We start from the raw sequence: 21,230 nt of genomic DNA, 5'->3' as shown, positions 1-21,230 counted from the left end.
CAATTGTTGGCTTTAATCGCTCCGTTATTATTTTTGTGAATATTTTGAAAGGTAAGTTTTCTAGTGCTATGACTCTGTATTTGCTAGGGTCCTTCGAGGGTCTCCTTTCCCCTCATAGAGAGCTTTTATTATTAATTGTCTCCACTGTTCTGAAATGGAGTCTGGTCTCTGCACTTATTATAGAGATCTGTACACATGGGCGTTAGTGTTTTGGCTTTGCTTTTTACAATTTCACTAAACAGTCTGTCAGGGCCTGCACCTTTTTTGGTCGTGGTTCTGGTAATGGAATCTTTGACCTCTTCTGTGGCCAACAGGACGGGTTCCTATCTACTATCCGGTCTGCCTTTTAATCCTTCCCTGTTCGGTATGTTGTCGAACTGATTCTCCCATTCTTTCACATTGATATAATGCGTTTCTGCTCGTTTTCTGGGGCGTAGTGGAATATATGGATCCCTTGTGGCTTCCTCCACTAGTTCATTTCCTTCTCTTTGTCAGAATGTTCTCTCTGAAATTTAAGAGTTTTCTTACACATATATCGCTTTTTGACGTAAGTCCTGAGGAGTGTAGGGTTCTCTGCGACAGTTTTAGTTGTCGTAGGCTTCCTACTAGATCTTTTCTTATCCCGTAACACTCCACGTCGAACCATTTTTTGGCTCTTCTTTTCTCCCCGCGATCGGCGGCTCGTCTTAGAAGTTATCCTAACGCTTTTTTTGCTTCCTCCAGTCGCGCGTTGTTTATTAGGATTTCAATTTTTTTATATCATGTCATTTTGCTTCCATTTTCACGAAGTCTGTTGCACTCGAAAGTGCTTGTTCCTCCTTTTCTTGCGCTTTTCACCATTCTCCCTTGATACGTATTTCCAAAGAGATATCTTCCCGAAGTAATATGTCGTTCGTTGTCCAGACAGGTGTTAAAACTACCTCTGGTTGGTCCCCTTAAGATCGCAAAGTCTATTTTTTTTTACCTTGTAACCTCCCAACAGAAAAAATATATATAATTATACTTATAACATTCACATCAAGTGTAACCTCCCAAAAGTTTATTATTCCGTAACCTCGGAGTAATAACGTGACTAACCTCCCAATAAAACATGTGACTCATATATAGCCTTTCAATAACTGACTGTGAATCTAAACTGGCAAATTTGGACGTCAGCAGTGCTGCGCATGTCCCTGAAAGATCATTCTGAATAAATTGAAAATTCTTACCTCAATGAAGTCGCCGGATAACGCATGTATATATACCTGCTCCCATAAGCAATTTTTCTGGCACCGCCCAGTGCAATGCTGGCCGCTAGATTTGTCATGTATAAAAAGAAACAACTGATTTTTCTTTACGATAATCGGGATGACCATGGATTGGAGAAATTAGTAAATTGTTTAAATTCAGATGAATGATTGTCAAAAGTTAATTTTATAAGAAAGATTATTATTAAAAGATTTTTAAAAACATTTACGTGGGACTTGATATGACAATGGTACAAATTTAGTTGTAACAAATTACATATGCGCGCGGCTGTTTTTACCTTATACTACATCACTCAGGCACAACCGGCACAACCGCCCGACTGCGAGCTACCACCACTACTTCCGACACAGCTCCTACTGCAGCCGACAACGTCTGGTCTGCGATTCTATTATAGCTTTCATATCGCAGGCAGCGCATGAGCAATCCATCGAAATTACAACTGCTCGAGTGCGCTAGGTATAAATTCCTTAGTCATTGACCTCTCACAACCATTCTAGTTTTGTATATCCATTCTGCAGTTTAAGTCTCCGGCAATAACTAGTGGTTTATCATCTTTCCTCCGAGTGATCAGCTCGCCTGTTTCATCTATTATATCAATGCCTGTTTTGTTCGGTTGGAAGTCGGTTGATATTATTGCAATGTGTTTCGTTTTGTCAAGTATGTTTGTTCCTGTTTGATAGTTGTAGTTATTGGTTTTAATTCCGGTTTTATGAGGACAGTTATTCTTCCCATACACTTATAAGCATCAGTCTTCTTGCCACAGACAGGCTGTTCTGTCCCGATCGACCGCCGTGTTATCCTTCAGCCAATGGCATAATCAAGATGCGGTATGGAGCGTGTGGGGTCAGCAACCGCTCTCCCGGCCATTATCGGTTGGCAGACCTGGTGCTGCTACTTATTCAGACGGCTCCTCAAGTGGCGTTCTGTTCCAGACCCACCGTCAAGGAAAAATCTCTGGCAGTACCTAAAATCTAACCCAGGGCTCCTGGTTGTGGTTCCATAATGGTTTGTGCTGCGTTTACATGGAATGAACTGGATCCTCTGGTCCAACTATGCCCATCATCGTCTGGAAATGGTACTGTTCGGCGACTATCCATTTGCATCGACTCATAGACTTCACGTTCCCAAGCAACGACGGAATTTTTATGGATGACCATGTACCATGTCACCGAGCCACATTTGTTCGTGATTGGTTTGAAGAACATTCTGGACAATTCGAGTGAATTCTTTGGCCACCCAGGTCGGCAAACATGAATCGTATCGAATATTTATGAGACATAATCGAAAGGTCAGTTTGTGTACAAAATCCTGCACCGGCAGTTCTTTCGCAGTTACGGGTGGCTAAAGAGGCAGAATGGTTCATTATTTCTGGAGAGAACTGCCAAAGACTTGTTGAGTCCATGTCACGTCTAGTTGTTGCACTACTGAAGGCCACAAGGAGGTCCGACTCGATTTCAGGAGGCATCCCATGACTTCTGTGAGCTCAGTGTATTTACGACTGTTGCTGTCGTTTTCGAAGTGTATTTGATTGTCGACGGCATGAAAATTGGCAGTTCGAACACTCTGTAGACGTTTCCATTAGCAGAATTTGTCCTTCTCGGTTGAGCAGGTTGATAGTGTACGGTACAGATAATAACTCAAAAATGTGCATCAGGGTTCTGCTTTATAACTCAAAGATCTTCTGAATATCTTAGTAACTGAAAACCTAAGATCCTCGTGTTCGTGATCAAAGCATAACACGAGGAAATTGAACTCGGCAATCATCGCCACACATATTAAGTAGGAATAATGCACCTACATCCTGTATAGAACGAAATATTACGTGTTTATCATCCAGAAATCGGATGTGAATGTTGGTTGTTTCGTAAAAGATCATATTCTGAACGGTGTAAGAAGGAGAAGCGTTTAACAGCACGTGTCAGATTTCGACACCAGCACGATCTTGGCCTATCGATACTGCAGTTAATCGTTCTGTGCAGATGCAGCTCGGGTTGCTCGAGTTCCCATAACCACCATATGAATATATGCTGGCAGAAAAAAAAATAATATACCTGGAAAGATGTTGATTTTGATCCGATTTGGTACCTGGGGGGATAGTGGGTTTAGTGATAATGATTTCAACGTCTTCTGCCAACATATAGCGTAGTAGCATAGTTGCCAGAGCGCCATCTGTGTCTACTCTTTAGTAGAGAATGTTCACAGCCAGAAGGCTCAGTCTGGTGCAAACGTATGAAGCAAGCAGGCAGCCATGCCATCGAAACGCACTCGTGCTTCCTGCAGTCAACTGAGCGAGTTTCAAGGGGGTCATTTTGTGGCCATCCGAGTGGCTGGGTGGTTCTTTCAGAGAAATGACACAGCTCGGACGTGCTGCGTCAGTTGTGCGACGATGCTGGTATCAGGGGTCACGTGAACGTTCTCACAACTGTAGACGAGGTTCTGGACGTCCACTCAGCGCAGATGCCCAGGGCAGCAGTGCCAGATCACGCATACCTCTAGCTCGTGTATCACTCACGCCCCAGCATTGACGTGCACGGCTGGGCTGGTGCTTTCAGAGAATCACTTGGAAGACGGAATGGCGTGCCTTGGTCTTCAAAGATGAAAGCAGATTCTGCCTGAATGCAAGTTGTGGTCGTTTGCGAATAGGATCTAGACGTGGTGAGGGGTGTCTCAGGAGCGCAATCGACCAAGAGACGCTGGCGCCACCCCAAACCGTATGGTCTGGGCTGCGATAAGCTTCAGCTCTTGTTCACCTTTAGTGTTTCTGGAGGGGACACCAACCAGCACTCGGTACGTGCAGAATGTTACTGGATTCGTCCTTTTGCCGTTCTTGGAACAGAAAGGTGATGTTCCAACACGATAATGCTCGCCCACACACTGCCCACAAAACTCAACGAGCTCAAGACGTGCAGCAACTTCCCTGGCCAGCTTGATCTCCGGACTTTTCTCAAATTTAGCACGTGTGGATTATGATGGTACGTGAAGTGATTGAGGCGACTCATCAACCAACAACTCTTGCAGAACTACGTGAACACGTCGAGGAGGCGTGGAGTAACGTATCCCAGGAGAGTATTCGCCAACTGTACAATCAACTAGATGCCAGAGTTCGCGCATGTACCGCTGCCTGTGGGGGCTACACTACGTACTTATATGGGTGTTTCAGCATTGGTCGATACCTGGTACTTCAGAATCACTGGTGCTATTCATCTGCAAATGTAATCATTTCATGTACTCCATAAGCACTGTTGCGACAAAAAATCTTGAGTTAATTAGAAACCTTGAAAAAGGTGTACCAATATTGTTTCCAGCATTGCAGACACGATGGTTTCAGAAAAGTCACTCTCAAATCGTTCAAATGGCTCTGAGTACTATGGGACTTAACATCTGAGGTCATCAGTCCCCTACACCTACAACTACTTCAACCTTACTAGCCTAAGGACATCACACACATCCATGCCCAAAGCAGGATTCGAACCTGCGACCGTAGCAACAGCACGGTTCTGGACTAAAGCGCCTAGAACCGCTCAGCCACAACGGGCGGCAAGCCACTCTCAATGCCATGAAGGCCAGAGGTTGCACACAGTATTCGAGGTCTCCATAATGTCGTCTTTCAATAACATGACAATCGCTGGTCGCAGCGGCCTACCGGTTCTACGCGCTTCAGTCTGGAACCGGCGGCCGCTACGGTCGCAGGTTCGAATCCTGCCCCGCGCATGGATGTGTGTGATGTACTTAGGTTAGTTAGGTTTAAGTAGTTCTAAGTTCTACGGGACTGATGACCTCAGATGTTAAGTCCCATAGTGCTCAGAGCCATTTGAACATGACAAGACCACATGTTGCCCGCGATGCTCTCACCTAACTCGATACTGTTGCCCTGGTCACCACATTCTCCAGAACTCTTACCCACTGAAATCATCTGGAAATCCAGGAAGACGAAAGCTACTTGTTCACCTGAACCTCCACATCCACTTCCATCTCCACTCCCACGCAGACGGTCGCAGTATTTCAAGTGCCTGGCGTTGCCACGAACGTCCCGTGTGAGTGTGGGACAGCTGTGAGATCTGACGTGACTTACGGTGCCGCAGGGCCTCGACCTGTCCTTCAACTTCTTCCCGCGGCTGGACGAGCGGCTGCTGGCCAACCTGCCGGCGCTGCGCCGGCTCGACGTCAGCGGCAACATGATCGCAGACGTCGACCCCACGTGCTTCCTGGACACCCCGCAGCTCGAGAGCGTCAACCTGTCCGGCAACGCGCTCGTCCACATCCATCCGGTCACCTTCCGCAACCTCAACATGCTCTTCGAGGCAAGTAGCTGTTACATCATAGTTTTCGCATCAGAGGCTAAGTAATGAAATTGTGTGCCCGCCTGGTTGGCCATGCAGTCTAACGCATGGCATTCCGGGTGCGAAGGAGCGCCTGGTCCCCGGCACGAATCCGCCCGGCGGATTTGTGTCAAGGTCCGGTGAACCGGCCAGTCTGTGGATAGTTTTTAGGCGGTTTTCCATTTGCCTCGGTGAATGCGGGCTGGTTCCCCTTATTCCGCCTCAGTTAGCCTGTGTCGGCGATTGCTGTGCAAACAAGTTCTCCACATACGCATACACCACCATTACTCTACCACGCAAACATAGGGGTTACACTCGTCTGGTGTGAGACATTCCTTGGGGGATCCACCGGGGGCCGAACCGCACAGTAACCCTGGGTTCGGTGTGGGGCGGCGGAGGGGTGAAGTGGACTGCGGTAGTCGTCGTGGGGTTGTGGACCACTGCGGCTGCAGAGGGGACGGAGCCTCTCCGTCGTTTCTAGGTCCCCGGTTAACATACAATACAATACACTACAATACAATTGTATACTGTATCCATGCATGTTATCTAAAATATATTAACTAAGTAAAATGAAAGTACAACAGAGAAATTGTGATTTAAAAAATAAAGTAAGGGAGAGTACCATACTTTGGAACACTTTTCAGACTTTCGCCTCTAGTCATCCATGTAATATACACGGTGAGTCAAAAATGACCTTACAACTTTGGAATGATATAGAAATTTGTTGAGAAAACTTACAGAATCGATAGATGTGTCTTTTGTAGAAAACAACATCTCGTTTCACATATGTGTCAAGTGTCATTTTGGTTCGATGTGACTACCATTTGTGATGTGGCCACACCCATCGCAACAAATCAGGCGTATCTTGTGCAATGGCAACGCAGATTCGATTTTCCAGGTCGGATAAATTGTTTGGTAGGGGAGGAACTCACACAGGATCTTTAATGAAATAAAAAAAAAAAAAAAATACAGTGGTGCCAAGTGCTCGGAGCGAGACGGCAATGCGACTTGCCCTTTGTGACCAATCCACTGCCCTGCGAAGATTATCGAGGAAACCTCCATCTTCCGTGAGGAAATGAGGTGGTGCACCGTCTTGATGGTACTAAACCGTCTCATCTCGGTCAGCTTTATCGATCTGTGGAATTAAAAAGTTTTCAAGCATATCCAGATACACAATACCAGTGACAGTAGACATTTAAATGTCCACTATGCTGGCGCTCCTGGTGGTGGAATGGCGTACTGATGCACTACGTGAATCAAACTTGAGGTTGTTTGCTACAAAATGACATATTTCCCAGTTATGTAAGTTATCTGAATAAATTTCTATATCATTCCAAAGTTGTATAGTCCTTTTTGACTTGTCAGGAATTTCCATATTCCATCTTCAAACGATAGCATTCACTTTATGTCTGCTGTAGTCTTTTTATGGAATTATTCTGGAAAAGTAATGATCTTCCAAAAGTAAAACTCTTCCAAGGTACAACATGGTCATGTACAAATATTCCATTCAAATGTAAAAGTGCTGCTATTGGCAAAATTCTTGTCAACATGCATTTAGTAGTCTATGTGTTACACTATTACTCTACTACACACCAACAATCAGTAAGTGAAATCAAGTCAAGGAGAAGTATTATCAAGAAGCAACCACATGTTAAAACATTTTGAAACAGAAGCTATTGGCAACTGACATAAACTGCGATTTTCAAGGCAGGGAAAATCATAAGGTATTAAAGAAACTCAGTTCACTAGCAAACATCATGTATTCCATGGTAGAAGACTTCCCTACGTTTCAAGGTGTAACATGGTGCACGATTAATTTATGAAATATGACTTAACTGTCCACATGTTTGGAACTATTTATAAAAATATACAGAAGGTTACTCACCAAAGAACACTGTAACTGGAAAATTATCAATATCATCCAAATAGCTTTAATATACGATATACATATTACACAGCACTTAAATATGTAGATTTAGTAAAAACCACAAAAGCTCCACAAAACACCATGTCATGTCTCAAAACAAAAAAATTAAATAAAATTAGTTATAAGGGGGGGCTATGCTCCAGACTGAACGCTGAAAGGCATAATCAGTCTTAAATGATGATGATGATGATGATGATTAAAAACAATAGAGAATGCCGGAAACTGCTTACGGTGGTTTCTGGCACACATTCCTTCATGTGTTTCTAAAGTCAGTTATTAGATTGAAACACAGACCAGGAAACATCATGTGTTCCTAGGCATGCTATCCTCCAGGTATAGCGCTCTCCCCTCATATTTCAGATGCATCTTTTGATGCGTTGTACGTGCTTTGGGAAATGTATTCCCGTTTTTAGGTGAAGTGGAAGTTTACATTAGCACTGGGTGTGAAGTTTGTGTTTGTGTTGGTCTGTCTCCTTTTGTCTGTAGCCGTGTTTTAATTTTCATGAGCCTCCTTCATTACACACAAATTCGCACACACGCAACACATCACTCCCACTGTTAGTTTACATTAAATCATAACTCAGTACAAGATTTATCGTAAACAAGAAATGGCAGGTTGTGTGTTTCAGAATTTCTGTTCAGTGAAAGTCTGACAATACTTTATGACGATTGCAGGAAAAAATGTAAAATTACATACACGTAGACGACATATACAATATTATTTTAAACTCCCAAAGAACTTGAGACTGACAGTAAATTACTGAAATGTGTTATGCTGGACGTGGAAAAAGAATATGTTATTATTTAAATCATTCTTGTCACAGTAGCAGGCTTTCGAAAAACATTGTTTATTGTGGATGAAAATAAGTTCAAACAAAAAAATTTCTTATCTGTTACACTCAGCCAGTATGATTTTATTGCTTAATTTCCATTATAATTCGTTCTCAGATCACTGACACCCACTTTCAAGATTGACTCACTGGTCACTGGTATTTCAAAACATAAGTTTTTAAACACATTTTTCAAAAATTGCTCTATTTTGTTTATGAAAATTTAACATCTCCATATTACGTCCACTCTCCATGAGTTCTCTCCAAGAAATATCATTTGCCATAAGTTCTAACATATAACTGGCTACAAAGGATGTCTCTACCAAAGTTAGCAGGAAAGCAAAGACAGTAGATAAAACTCGAAATTGATTTACAAAATACATTCTGAAATTCAGCACATAATTTCAAATATTCCAAATAAGTATCTGATGTCACAAAATGAATTAGTTCTTTCGATTCATAAGTATTTAAAAATATTATAATAAAATTACACTTTAGTTGAACTCTGTATTATTACAAACTTAACATGGATGAGAAAAACACATTCAGATATTAAATATGCAGTACCTCACCTCTCAACAGTTATAAATGGGCTAACTGACACCTCATGTCTCGAAAGTAATAGATGAGCAGACTGGTGTCCCGTTTCAAAAAGTCCTACACTGAACACATGGGTACACCTGACAACAGTACTCAACGTAAATGCATATAGGGATGTCAACTTGAGGTACGTCAACTTGTAGGAACACTTTATGTACACAATTTAATCCCTCAGATAGCTTCGCAGTTTAAACTGCGCCTGTGAAATATCCTCCCATATGAAAAGGCAAAAGAACATGTACACTGCTGACAAAAGTACTGAAGGATCCAGAAGGAGAGAAAAAATGAAATGAAACTACAGAAGCTGAGAAGATATGCGATATCATTTCAGTGATTACAAAAGCGAGTCAAATTTACGAAGATCTTGGTAATATGAGCCCACTTACCACTATGATGTACTCCCCCGGTGGCTGGGACACATGCACTGATTCGGTTGGGAAAGGTACAATAAAACAGTTATATCCTCTCCTGAAGCAAGCTGGTCCACAAATGTTGTAACTAGTCTTCTGCATCCTGGATAATGGCACTTGGACTGACTTGATGTCCAAGTTGGTCCTATAGGTGTTCTATTGGTGACAAATCTGGGACTCTAGCTGGCTCAGCAATAGCACAGCATGCCGAGGACAGTTCATAGAGAAACGTCTATGTATAGACCAACAATGTTCTATTGATAAATGGCACCATGGCACTGTCACATGATAGGTAACACATGAGGACGCATGATGTCCATGACGTACCATTGTGCTGTCAGAGTTCCCTCATGATACGCGAAAGAACTTGCCCCCCCTCTAACAGCCGTGTATCGCAAGTCTCTAGAGGAACGGAAGGTTCCAAATGATTGGAAAAGAAGTGTCGTCGAGCAGATGCGCAAAACTATAGACCTATATCTCTGACGTCGATCTGCTGTAGAATTTTAGAACATGTTTTTTGCTCGCGTATCATGTCGTTTTTGGAAACCCAGAATCTACTATGTAGGAGTCAACATGGATTCCGGAAACAGCGATCGTGTGAGACCCAACTCGCTTTATTTGTTCATGAGACCCAGAAAATATTAGATACAGGCTCCCAGGTAGAGCCTACGGAATATCAGACCAGCTGTGTGGCTGGATTGAAGAGTTTTTAGCAAACAGAACACAGCATGTTGTTATCAATGGAGAGACGTCTACAGACGTTAAAGTAACCTCTGGCGTGCCACAGGGGAGTGTTATGGGACCATTGCTTTTCACAATGTATATAAATGACCTAGTAGATAGTGTCGGAAGTTCCATGCGGCTTTTCGCGGATCATGCTGTAGCATACAGAGAAGTTGCAGCATTAGAAAATTGTAGCGAAATGCAGGAAGATCTACAGCGGATAGGCACTTGGTGCAGGGAGTGGCAACTGACCCTTAACGTAGACAAATGTAATGTATTGCGAATACATAGAAAGAAGGATCCTTTATTGTATGATTATATGATAGCGGAACAAACACTGGTAGCAGTTACTTCTGTAAAATATCTGGGAGTATGCGTGCGAAACGATTTGAAGTGGAATGATCATATAAAATTAATTGTTGGTAAGGCGGGTGCCAGGTTGAGATTCATTGGGAGAGTCCTTAGAAAATGTAGTCCATCAACAAAGGAGGTGGCTTACAAAACACTCATCAGTGTGGGATCCGTACCAGATCGGGTTGACGGAGGAGATAGAGAAGATCCAAAGAAGAGCGGCGCGTTTCGTCACAGGGTTATTTGGTAACCGTGATAGCGTTACGGAGATGTTTAGCAAACTCAAGTGGCAGACTCTGCAAGACAGGCGCTCTGCATCGCGGTGTAGCTTGCTCGCCAGGTTTCGAGAGGGTGCGTTTCTGGATGAGGTATCGAATATATTGCTTCCCCCTACTTATACCACCCGAGGAGATCACGAATGTAAAATTAGAGAGATTCGAGCGCGTACGGAGGCTTTCAGACAGTCGTTCTTGCCGCGAACCATACGCGGCTGGAACAGAAAAGGGAGGTATTGACCGTGGTACGTGAAGTACCCCCCGCCACACACCGTTGGGTGGCTTGCGGAGTATAAATGTAGATGTAGATGTAGATTACCAGTCTTGACCTGACCATATGGATCCACACCATGACGCCAGTAGTAACAAAGCTGTGCCTCTCAAGAACATTGTAAGAATGGGACCTCTCCCCAGATCACCGTCATACTCGCCGATGATAGTCATCCAGGATAGTGCAGAACTACGATTCATCGCTGAAAACAGTGTGACGCCATTCATAAGCAATCCATGTTTCTCGATCACGGCACAAATCCAAATGCAGCCGTTTGATTTGTGGTGTTAACGGAAGCTTTTGGATGGGCGATTATTCCTCTGTCTGGCTGCTGCCCGTCTCAGCTCAATAGCGTGGAATGAGACAAAATTTTGCAAGGGGTCTATTACTTGTCAGATGCCAGACTCAGATGTAAAGGGGTTACGATGTGCTCGGTGCACAATGCGGCGATCTTCCGTGTGGAGGTCAGACGTGATCCAAAATGGTTCTAATGGCTCTGAGCACTATGGGACTTAACATCCAAGGTCATCAGTCCCCTAGAACTTAGAACTACTTAAACCTAACTAACCTAAGGACAGCACACACATCCATGCCCGAAGCAGGATTCGAACCTGCGACCGTAGCAGCAGCGTGGTTCCGTACTGAAGCGCCTAGAACCGCTCGGCCACCGCAGCCGGCTCAGACGTGATGAATCGGAACCTTGAGACTGTAACCTCCACCTCACTTATCGACCGTAATTACAGTGAAAAATTAAACCGCGTGTACCTAATGGAAATTTGGGAAAAGCAATCGTCACTGAAGTTAATCTGTCGGTAAAGAGGGAGGAAAGGGTTACATCTAAATGAAAGGAAAAATGCCAATGAAACTGGTGGAAATTAATTTTGAAAAGGGGTAGAGTTAGTAAAGAAAGTAAATGTGCGGCCGTTACGTTAACAATTAACTAGCGGTAATTAGATATTTGAGATTTGGGGGAAATTACGGTCGCCAGTCCTATGGACAATTACTATAGTAACTGAAAAAAGAAAGGTTATCACACAAATAATTAGCACTAGAAGCGTGGCAACTGAAGGTTGACACGTGTAGTGTGAAAACTGAAAGTTTGTCAGAAGTAATAAATTTCGCTACACTCTGACTTAATTTAGCAAAAGAACTAATAAAACCGGAAAATCGAAAGTTAATTTAGTGACTGAAGTTAATAGTGATTTTCTTTCTGAAGCACATCGAAATTCAGTAAAATACGGTTAGTCTTGGACTACCTCAACAATCATTTCAAAAGCTACTTGAATCTACGCAATTTAGAAATAAGAGATTTAACTTTGAACTTGAATTAAATGATTCTGAACAATTAACAATAGTAAAATTTAGTATGTACCAAGCTGAGCTGCAGTCACAGGTAACTAAAATACGGTAACAAAACTCGCACTCTTAATTTGTGCTTGTGCAATCTAAATATTGTAACCAGCTATGAATACTTTAACTGAACTTTGAAATTAAAGCAGTGAAATCGAATGATGCTGGCGTTTGAATTTCAACGACACTCGGGCTCATTTCGGAAAAGGAAGGGACCCTGCTTGGCAATGCAATTGGGACAATGAGCAACGAAGGTTCATGCTAAGTTGCTGTAATTTTGTGATGCAACAATTTTAAAAGTTTGAAAAGCTGAGGTCTGCCATACAGTTCTAAAACTTTACGTGCTTCCAGTCTTCCTTGTTGGCTGATTGAAGGTTTGAAGCCGTCGATCGAGGAGGGGGCGACAGTCACTCATTGTCGGCCGTCGCTGTTGCAGAAGCTGGATGTTGGCGCGCCTTCTCAACACGGTCACCAGACGAAACGGGCTCTTGATGTGCGCCAGCTAATGCTTCCCGTCCGCGACACCATGTCAGAAACTATCATCGCAAGTCGAGCGCAATTACATGCTGCCAAACCCCGAAAGCGCGGCAACTCGCGGGAGCTTCACACAACACACCTGCTCCACTGCACCACCCCAGCCAGACCCCCGCTGCTCTGCCCGCGCTCCACGCAGCAGAGATAACACTCTCAAAGATCCTACACACTTTGGTTCTCCACACGACCTATCGATGTAATCGGTCGATAGCATAGTTTTCCCTAGGCCAGACCCAGCGTAAAAATATAAATAATATTCACAAAACAAACCAATTATACATCGACATAAATGCATAAATATGTACAAATAGTAAAACAATTACAATATACAAAGACACAAAAATGTTATATCTTCAGGTAACAAAATAAGGAAAAAATTTGCAGTGCAATAGATGGAAATAGGAGGATATGCCTTTCCGGCGTTACAAGACAAGTAAGCCTCCTTTACGTTCCTGTGAAGCCCAACATTGGGCACTGCCACATCCAAAGGCTTCACAAGTCTGGATGCACTCTTAGACCAGATGGCCAAATGGAGGCCACACTGAGGCCGCTTTCAGACTGTCAGGTGTTGACAATGCTGTCTCAACATGCGAACGTGCCATCTCCATATTCTTCACAGCAGTCACTCAGTATCTGAGACTGCTTACGCTCTTTATATACACCAGGAGGCCTGGTAACAACACCAAACAGGAACAACACCAATGCACTCTAGTGTCCGTTCTACATGCCACAGAGAATTGCGTCTCAAATTATTTACGTAGCCCCCGATGGTGTGTACATGTGCGAAGTTACATTGACTTCTGGCAGTTTCTTCTGGGTGCTTCACATGTTTAGTGATGTGGTGTAATTCGTTTTTAGATCATTGACATCCACTTTTAAGACTGATTTACTGGTCACCCGTATCTAAAGAAATAGCAATCTTCAATCACATTTTTCTTTAATGACTCATTTTCATATAAGAAAATTAAACACCTCCATATCACGTCTACTCTCCATGGGTTCTCTCAAAGAACGCCCATTCGCCATGAGTTTTAAGATATAACAGACTACACTACAAAGCATACATCTGCCAAAGTTGTCAGAAATGCAAAGGTGATGGATAAAACTTCAAATTGATCTGCAAAATACATTGTAAAATTCAGTTTAATAGACGTTCCAATTACGTATCAGATGTTACAGAAGAAATTAGTTGTTTCAAAAATGGTTCAAATGGCTCTGAGCACTATGGGACTTAACATCGGAGGTCATCAGTCGCCTATAACTTAGAACTAGTTAAACCTAACTAACCTACGCACATCACACACATCCATGCCCGAGGCAGGATTCGAACCTGCGACCGTAGCGGTCGCGCGGTTCCAGACTGAAGCGCCTAGAACCGCTCGGCCACTCCGGCCAGCAGTTGTTTCAGTTTATGAGTTTTTAAATAAAGTTACAGAAAATTACACTTTCATTAAAATCTATATTACTACATAACTAACATGGGCTGACAAAGACACTCAAATATGAAATATGCGCCGCGCGGGGTAGCCAAGCGGTCTAGGGCGCCTTGTCACGGTCCGAGCGGCTCCCCCCGTCGGAGGTACGAGTCCTTCCTCGGGCATGGGTGTGTGTGTTGTCCTTAGCGCATTTAGTTTAAGTTAGATTAAGTAGTGTGCAAACTTAGGGACCGATTACCTCAGCAGTTTGGTCCCATAAGGCCTCACCGCAAATTTACAAATTATTCTAATTATGAAATACGCTATACCTCGCGTCTCCACAGTTATAAATGAACTGAGTGGTACGGCATGTCTCCAAAACATGCCGCTTCAGGAAGTTCTACACTCAACAGACGAATATCCCTGATGACATTATATACCGTAAATGCATGTATGTCAACTTGTGGGAACATTCTACGTACAGAGTTTAACTTCTCAAATAGCTGCGCCCGTGAAATATGTGGCTCTATGAATATGAGGCGACTGACATGCTGTCTGTATACATTTTCCTTACTTCCAGTCAAGATGGACAGAATTTCTTAAATTTCTACTTACTACTTATACTGTCTTTTTAAGTATCTTTATTAATAAGATCGCTACATAACACAGCTCCGTCATTGCTAAAAACTAACTACAACAATAAACTAAAACCGACGTTTCGACCGAACTGCAACGGCCTTCCTCAGGGCACAAGTGGTTTTGCATGGGGATAGGTGCTTCTATTTATTACAGACTATCGATGTCTGAAATCACTCTTGTAAGACTTTTAATTGGCCCTCTAATATGATTGGCTAGTCATGACGTAAGGTGGAAGGAAAGAGGCTATTCGTGGATGTCCATGTCGTCAACGATTGGTAGCTGTCCGCCAATCAGCGTTCGGCTTCTGATCGGCAAGTTTTCCTTCTGGTGTGCGTGCAAATGAACTGACAGTTGCTCTACAGCTGTTTGTGCAGATACGCCCGTGTCCCGTGTAGCTTCTGCCCCGCGACCGCTCGCGGCGCGTTGGACTGGGATGGCCGACAGCCAGGACGCCGGGAGTTTGTAGCCATCTTCTCTGTTGATGTTGTCAGGCTGCTATATAATATCGATCGCCTCCCGTATTTTGCGTTCTCGCATCCACGATTCTTTCGCCAGTACTCGGGCTTCCTGGAACCTGATAGGTTGTCCACAGTCACGGTGGTGTTCCGCTATCGCCGATTTATTATGTTGTGGTAATCGTACATAGCGTTCGTGTTCTGCTACTCGTAAGCTGACAGGTCTCCCTGTTTCTCCTATGTAGTTCGTAAACACCTGCAGTGTTAAGATTGTTGGCTACATCCTTGGTGGAACCTATCACTTCGTGGATCCTGTGACTGCTTCGAAAAATCGGTTTGAAACCTCGTCGGCGGAGGACGTTGCCTAGCCGTTCACTGACGCCTTTTACATATGGTAAGTGTACCAGTGGAAGCTTCTCTTCTTTGCCTTCTTCTCGTCTTCTGCTCCCGTTGGTTTTAGCTGCCTTTCTTATGATGTTGTCATCATAGCGGTTGGCACGAAACGTGTGTTGTAGCTCCTTTAACTCTTCTTTGTTGTTATTTTCATCGCTTATCCGGTACGCTTGGGCAGTTAACGTACGCAGAACAGAATACTTTTGAGCTGGGTGCTGGTAGCTCTCCGCGCGCAGGTACTGACTAGTTTCCGGTACACTTTGTGTCCCAGTTTACCTTCGGCAGCTCTGTATACTTCCACACCCAGAAATGGCAAGGTACCATTTTGTAAATCTCGTGTGTGAACTTTATGTTTTTGTGTAGGTAAACTGGGTCACAATTAAAAGTTTTACAACAGTGACGTCAGACATCGATAGTCTGTAATAAATAGAAGCACATATCCCCAAGCAAAACCAGTCGTGCCCTGAGGAAGGCCGTTGCAATTCGGCCGAAACGTCGGTTTTAGTTTATTATTGTAGTTAGTTTTTAGCAATGACGCCGCGTAATGCCCAGAAGAATTTTAATCACTATGACACCGGCCGCGGAAGCCTACGTTCTTATAACACAGCTCCTTTGCTGAAACTTAGGGTGTTGTAATGAAACCCTAATACACATAAGGGGTGATCAAAAAGTTTTTGTTCCAAACCGTGCACTCCAGAATCGGAATCCCAGTCGGGTAAAATCACCGTAAGCATTAAGGTCATCATCGTACCGACGCACCAGTTTGAAGAAACTGATCTACTAAAACGTGTATTGCTACGTGAAGAAGTCCGTAACTGCCTGCTGCACATCCTCGTCCGACATAATTCGTCGACCTTTAAAACGTTTTCTAATGGAGTAAAGGCGTGATAATCGCAAGGGGAGGGATCAGGACTATAGGACGGGTGCTACGGTGTTTCCTACTGGAGTTGGCGTAGCTCCTGCGGTACGACATTTGCGATGAGGGGTCGAATCGTAACCAGCACGAAACTTGACGCACAATTCCACAACGGTGATTATCGACAGACATGCTGCCCCAAGCACATTCTTCATTCTCCGATGGATATCTTCTGGTGTTTGTCCTTTAGAAGCCAAGGAAAGAAAAATAGCACGTCGGAAAGAGGTGAGTGTCGCGCTAATCCCTTGCCTACAAGTCGGTGCTTATATACCCGCATAGGAGCCACGTTACGTTAAATATACGCTGCAGCAGCGCCTTCAAACAGAAAATTTTCGATCGCCCATACAGTACAGTGAGAAGCACCCTCTGCCATGCACTTCTCAGTTTTTGCAAAGTATAGCTGTAGATGCAGATGTGGCCAAAAAGAGTTTATGAATTAACTCCATTCGAATATGCGGTTTCAAGGAAACGCAGATAGGTTGCATCAGCTACACTAAATACGGTATGTTGATACTCATCAGCGACATTGCATTAGACCATCCTATTCAATGGGCAAAGGAAAGTAAAAATATAAAAATTCTGTTTGTAACGAAATAAACTGACATTTTTCGTCGACACTGTGAAATGTTCCTTTCGTCCATCCTCAGAACTTCCGTTACTTCGCGTCAGAAGTCACGCACTCTTACCTACAGTATGTGCGGTGCGAGATACGAATTAAACAACTTAGTTGTGCTTCGCAGATTCAGTCGAAAAATTTGATTGGCGATCCTGCATTAATTGTCAGCTCTTCTGCAGCTACTCATCTCATTCTCCACTCCTAGGAGTGTAGCGAGCTATTCGAGACCCGTCCCATAAGGAGTCGCGTTTTTCTTCAGTTAGTTATCAGACGAGCTGATACTCGGGCAAATGGGGAACCCCAGTTGGAAATAAATAGGAGAAGCCTACCAGTTCCAGTATGCGCCTTACAACCAAGTAAAACATTCCGAAAACATTGGTCGGAACCGGAAGATTGGAACCACATTAATTTACTTCTTGGACATCGTTCTTCGTCGAAAACGTTGTTCAGGCAAAAATTAAAATGTTGTGAATGTGTAAGATATGTAAATGTTGTATATTTTATTGAACATAGTCAAGTGCTGATGTCGACTACAGCTGTAAAATCAGTCTAAACAAGTGTCGCCACCCTAGCTTTCGCCTGTGAGACAAGATTTAAGTTCCACTACTCCAGTGTCAATAATTAAAGCAATTTAGTTTCACAAAAGGTTCCGAAATCCGATCATTGGTCAGGAATATATACACCGCTAACTGTTCATGCAACACCTCCACATAGCTCCAAACAACTTCCGTCGATAAACTCAACCACAACAAAACAAAACTCCAACTCAGCATCAATAGGTCACATGACACGCAGAAATATAGCACTTAAATTTCCACAAGAGACAGCTGCACCAGGAAGACGTCTACCAGCAACTTGCAACTGCCACCAACGTTAACCTTTTGTTTCAGTGTATAAACTAAGTTTCGCCCAGGTTTCTATCGTCATTCATGTAGGAAATATAACCTTGTGAAATAGTATGAATTTTGTAAAAACACCCTTGAGGTTTATGATTGGGTATGGAGAATAACTAATGAAGAGGTGCTGGAAATGATAGTAGGGAGAAGATGAGTTTTGTAATTTATGAGAAAAAGAAAGAAAAGCTGGTTTGTTCGACGGCGAATGCATTGGAAGGATTGGTGTGTCGGAGGAGAACGATCACTGGAAGCAGCTACTTCCATAAAATATGTAGAATTGTGGATATGGAGCGATTATTTGACGCAAAATTAATCGTATGCAAGGCAGACGCCAGACTTAGATTCATTAGACAGCTTGCATTACAGTTGTCCATCCCCTTCTAGAGTGCTGGTGCGTGATATGAAATCCATAGAATTAACGGGGACATTGAAAAAGAAGAAGAGCAACATATTTTTACCATTGCAAAAAAGGCAAGAGAGTGTCATGGATATGATATACAAGATAGGGTGGCAATCACTAAAATAAAGGTGTTTCTCACTGCGGTGAGAGCTTTTCAGGAAATTTCAATCACCAACTTTCCCCTCCAGATGTTGATAGAGTTTGTTGGCTCCAGTGTACATGGGGAGAAACAACCATCAAAATGAAATAATAGAAATCAGAGCTCATAGAGATAGATTTAAGTGTTCATTTTTTATCCCATGTGCTATTCGAGAGTGGATTGGTCAAGTAATAGTCTGAAAGTGGTTCGACGAACCCTCTGCCAAACACACCTAGTGTGAATTGCAAAGTAGTCATCTACACGTAGCTCTACATGTGGCTTTAAAACTCTTTGTGAATCTATTCATGGAAATTGAAAGCAAAAAAAATAACATTAATGTTTTTAAACTTAGATACAGTTCTTTCTCATTAACATTCCTGAAGCGATGAAGTCCCTCAACAAAGGAAATAGCTTACAATACGTTAGTTCGTCCAGTCTTCGAGTATTGTTCTTCTGTATGGGACCCTTACCAGTTGGGTCTGATTCAAGAGATTGAGAAGGTCAAAAGAAGAGCGGCAAGATGCGTGACTGGTACAATTAGCCATCGCGAGAGCGTTACAAATCTCATAGAAAGTTTGAAGTGGGACACACTTGCAGATAGACGGCGCGCTAAACGGAAGGGGCTGCTCACTAAATTCCGAAATCCGATCTTCACTGAGGATGTAGAGCATATATTATTACCGCCAACTTTCAAATCGCGCAATGATCACCATTCAAAGATAAGGGAAATAAGAGCTCGTACTGAGGCGTTCAGACAGTCATTTTTCCCTCGCGCCATACGCGAGTGGAACAGAGGGGGGGAAATATGACTCTGGCGCCAATTGTGCCCTCCGCCACACACCGCTTGGTGGCTAGCGGAGTATATATGTAGATGTAGATTAGAAGAATCCTCTGGAAATGTAGTCAATCGATAAAGGACCAATACTTGTATACAGTTCGTCAGTCTGGGATCTGTACAAAATATGAATTATAAAGGAAACAGAGATCTAAAGGAGAGGAGCGTGTTTCGTCACAGGTTCATTTTGTAAGCGTGAAAACGTCATGGAGATATTCAGCCAACTCCAGTGGCAGTCATTGCAAGAGAGGCGTTTTGCATCACACTGTGGTCTACTTTTACAGTTCTGAGAGCATACATTCCAGCTAGTATATTTCTTCCCCCTATGCAGATCTCGCAAAAAGACTGTGGAGATAAAATTAGAGGGATTCGAGCCCACACAGAGAGCTACCAGCAATCGCAACAGGAACAGGACAAGGTGGAAATTACACTGTTGTGCAAAGTATCCTCTGCCAGACACAGTAAGGTTGCTTGCTGAGTGTAGAAGTAGACTTAGATTTAGAAATGAAAGGATGGAGAAGATACAAGACGTTGGGAGTGAAAACTATGTGGAAGTGAAGAGAGCAGTAAAAGTCATGAAGAGCAACTAAATGAAGACCTGTGTTAAGACAGAATACATAATAAGACACGGCCAGGAAAAAAATAATACACCTGGAAAAACGACGTCCATTTTGATCTGATGACAGCGTACGCTACCTATGGGATAGTTGATGTACTGCCAATGATTTCGACGTCGTCTGGCAACACATAGTGCAGTGGCATAGCTGTCTTTGTCAACCCTTTAACAGAGAATGCCCACCACCAGAAGCCTCATTGTGGTGCAAACGTGTGAAGTAAGCAGACAGAGACACAGTCATGTTTCCTACAGCCAAATGGACGAGTTTGAAAGGGGTCAAATGGTTCAAATGGATCTGAGCACTATGGGACTTAACATCTGAGGTCATCAGTTCCCTAGAACTTAGAACTACTTAAAGCTAAACTAACCTAAAGACATCACACACATCCATGCCCGAGGCAGGCTTCGAACCTGCGACCGTAGCGGTCGCGCGGTTCCGGACTGAAGAATGGGGTCAGATTGTGGCCTTTCGAGTGGTGGGATGGTCCTTTAGAAGAAGTGCCACAGAAGTTGGACGTGCTACATCGGTTGTGCAACGCTGTTGGTATCAGTGGTCGCGTGAACATTCTTATACCAGTAGACAAGGTTTTTGACATCCAAGTAGCACAGACGCCCGCCAGGAAAGTCGTAATGTAAGAGCAGCAGTGGCAAATCGTACACCTACCACAGCACAGACAAGAGGGCTTACGAGCTCAGGCATGTCAGCATGAACTGTTGCGAACCAATTAGCCGTGGGACTGTGGCCGCGCACATCGCTAGCTCGTGTCCCACTCGCACCACAGCATTGATGCGCATGGCTCGACTAGTGCTATCAGAGGATCGCTTGGAAGATAGAATGATATGCCATGTGCTTCAGCGATGTAAGCAGATTCTGCCTGCACGCAAGTGATAGTCGTTTGCACGTACTACATAGACCTAGTGACCACTGCCTCGCGGAGTGTGTTCGTCCGAGATACACTGGCCACACCCTAGGTCTTATAGTATGGGGCGCGACAAGCTTCAACTCTCTTTCACATTTGGCGTTTCTGCAGGGGACGCTAAACAAGGCTCAGTATGTGCAGGATGTTGTTAG

At 43.6% G+C, this 21,230-nt stretch overlaps 1 protein-coding gene across 1 annotated transcript in view; it reads left to right on the top strand.

The window, feature by feature from the left end:
- LOC124775156 (protein artichoke) overlaps positions 1 to 21,230 on the top strand; it is a gene marked incomplete at its 5' end in the record, with an annotated part of 177,926 nt that overhangs the window by 88,194 nt on the left and 68,502 nt on the right. Inside the window, one exon of the mRNA XM_047249996.1 lies at positions 5,331 to 5,549. Coding sequence (XP_047105952.1) covers positions 5,331 to 5,549 — 219 coding nt within the window. The remainder of the gene's footprint in view (positions 1 to 5,330; positions 5,550 to 21,230) is intronic.

This window comes from Schistocerca piceifrons, chromosome 2 (genome assembly GCF_021461385.2).
Source record: "Schistocerca piceifrons isolate TAMUIC-IGC-003096 chromosome 2, iqSchPice1.1, whole genome shotgun sequence".
Lineage (NCBI taxonomy): Eukaryota > Metazoa > Arthropoda > Insecta > Orthoptera > Acrididae > Schistocerca > Schistocerca piceifrons.
Note: the sequence above shows the minus strand (reverse complement) of the source record. Positions and strands in the feature narration are given on the sequence as shown.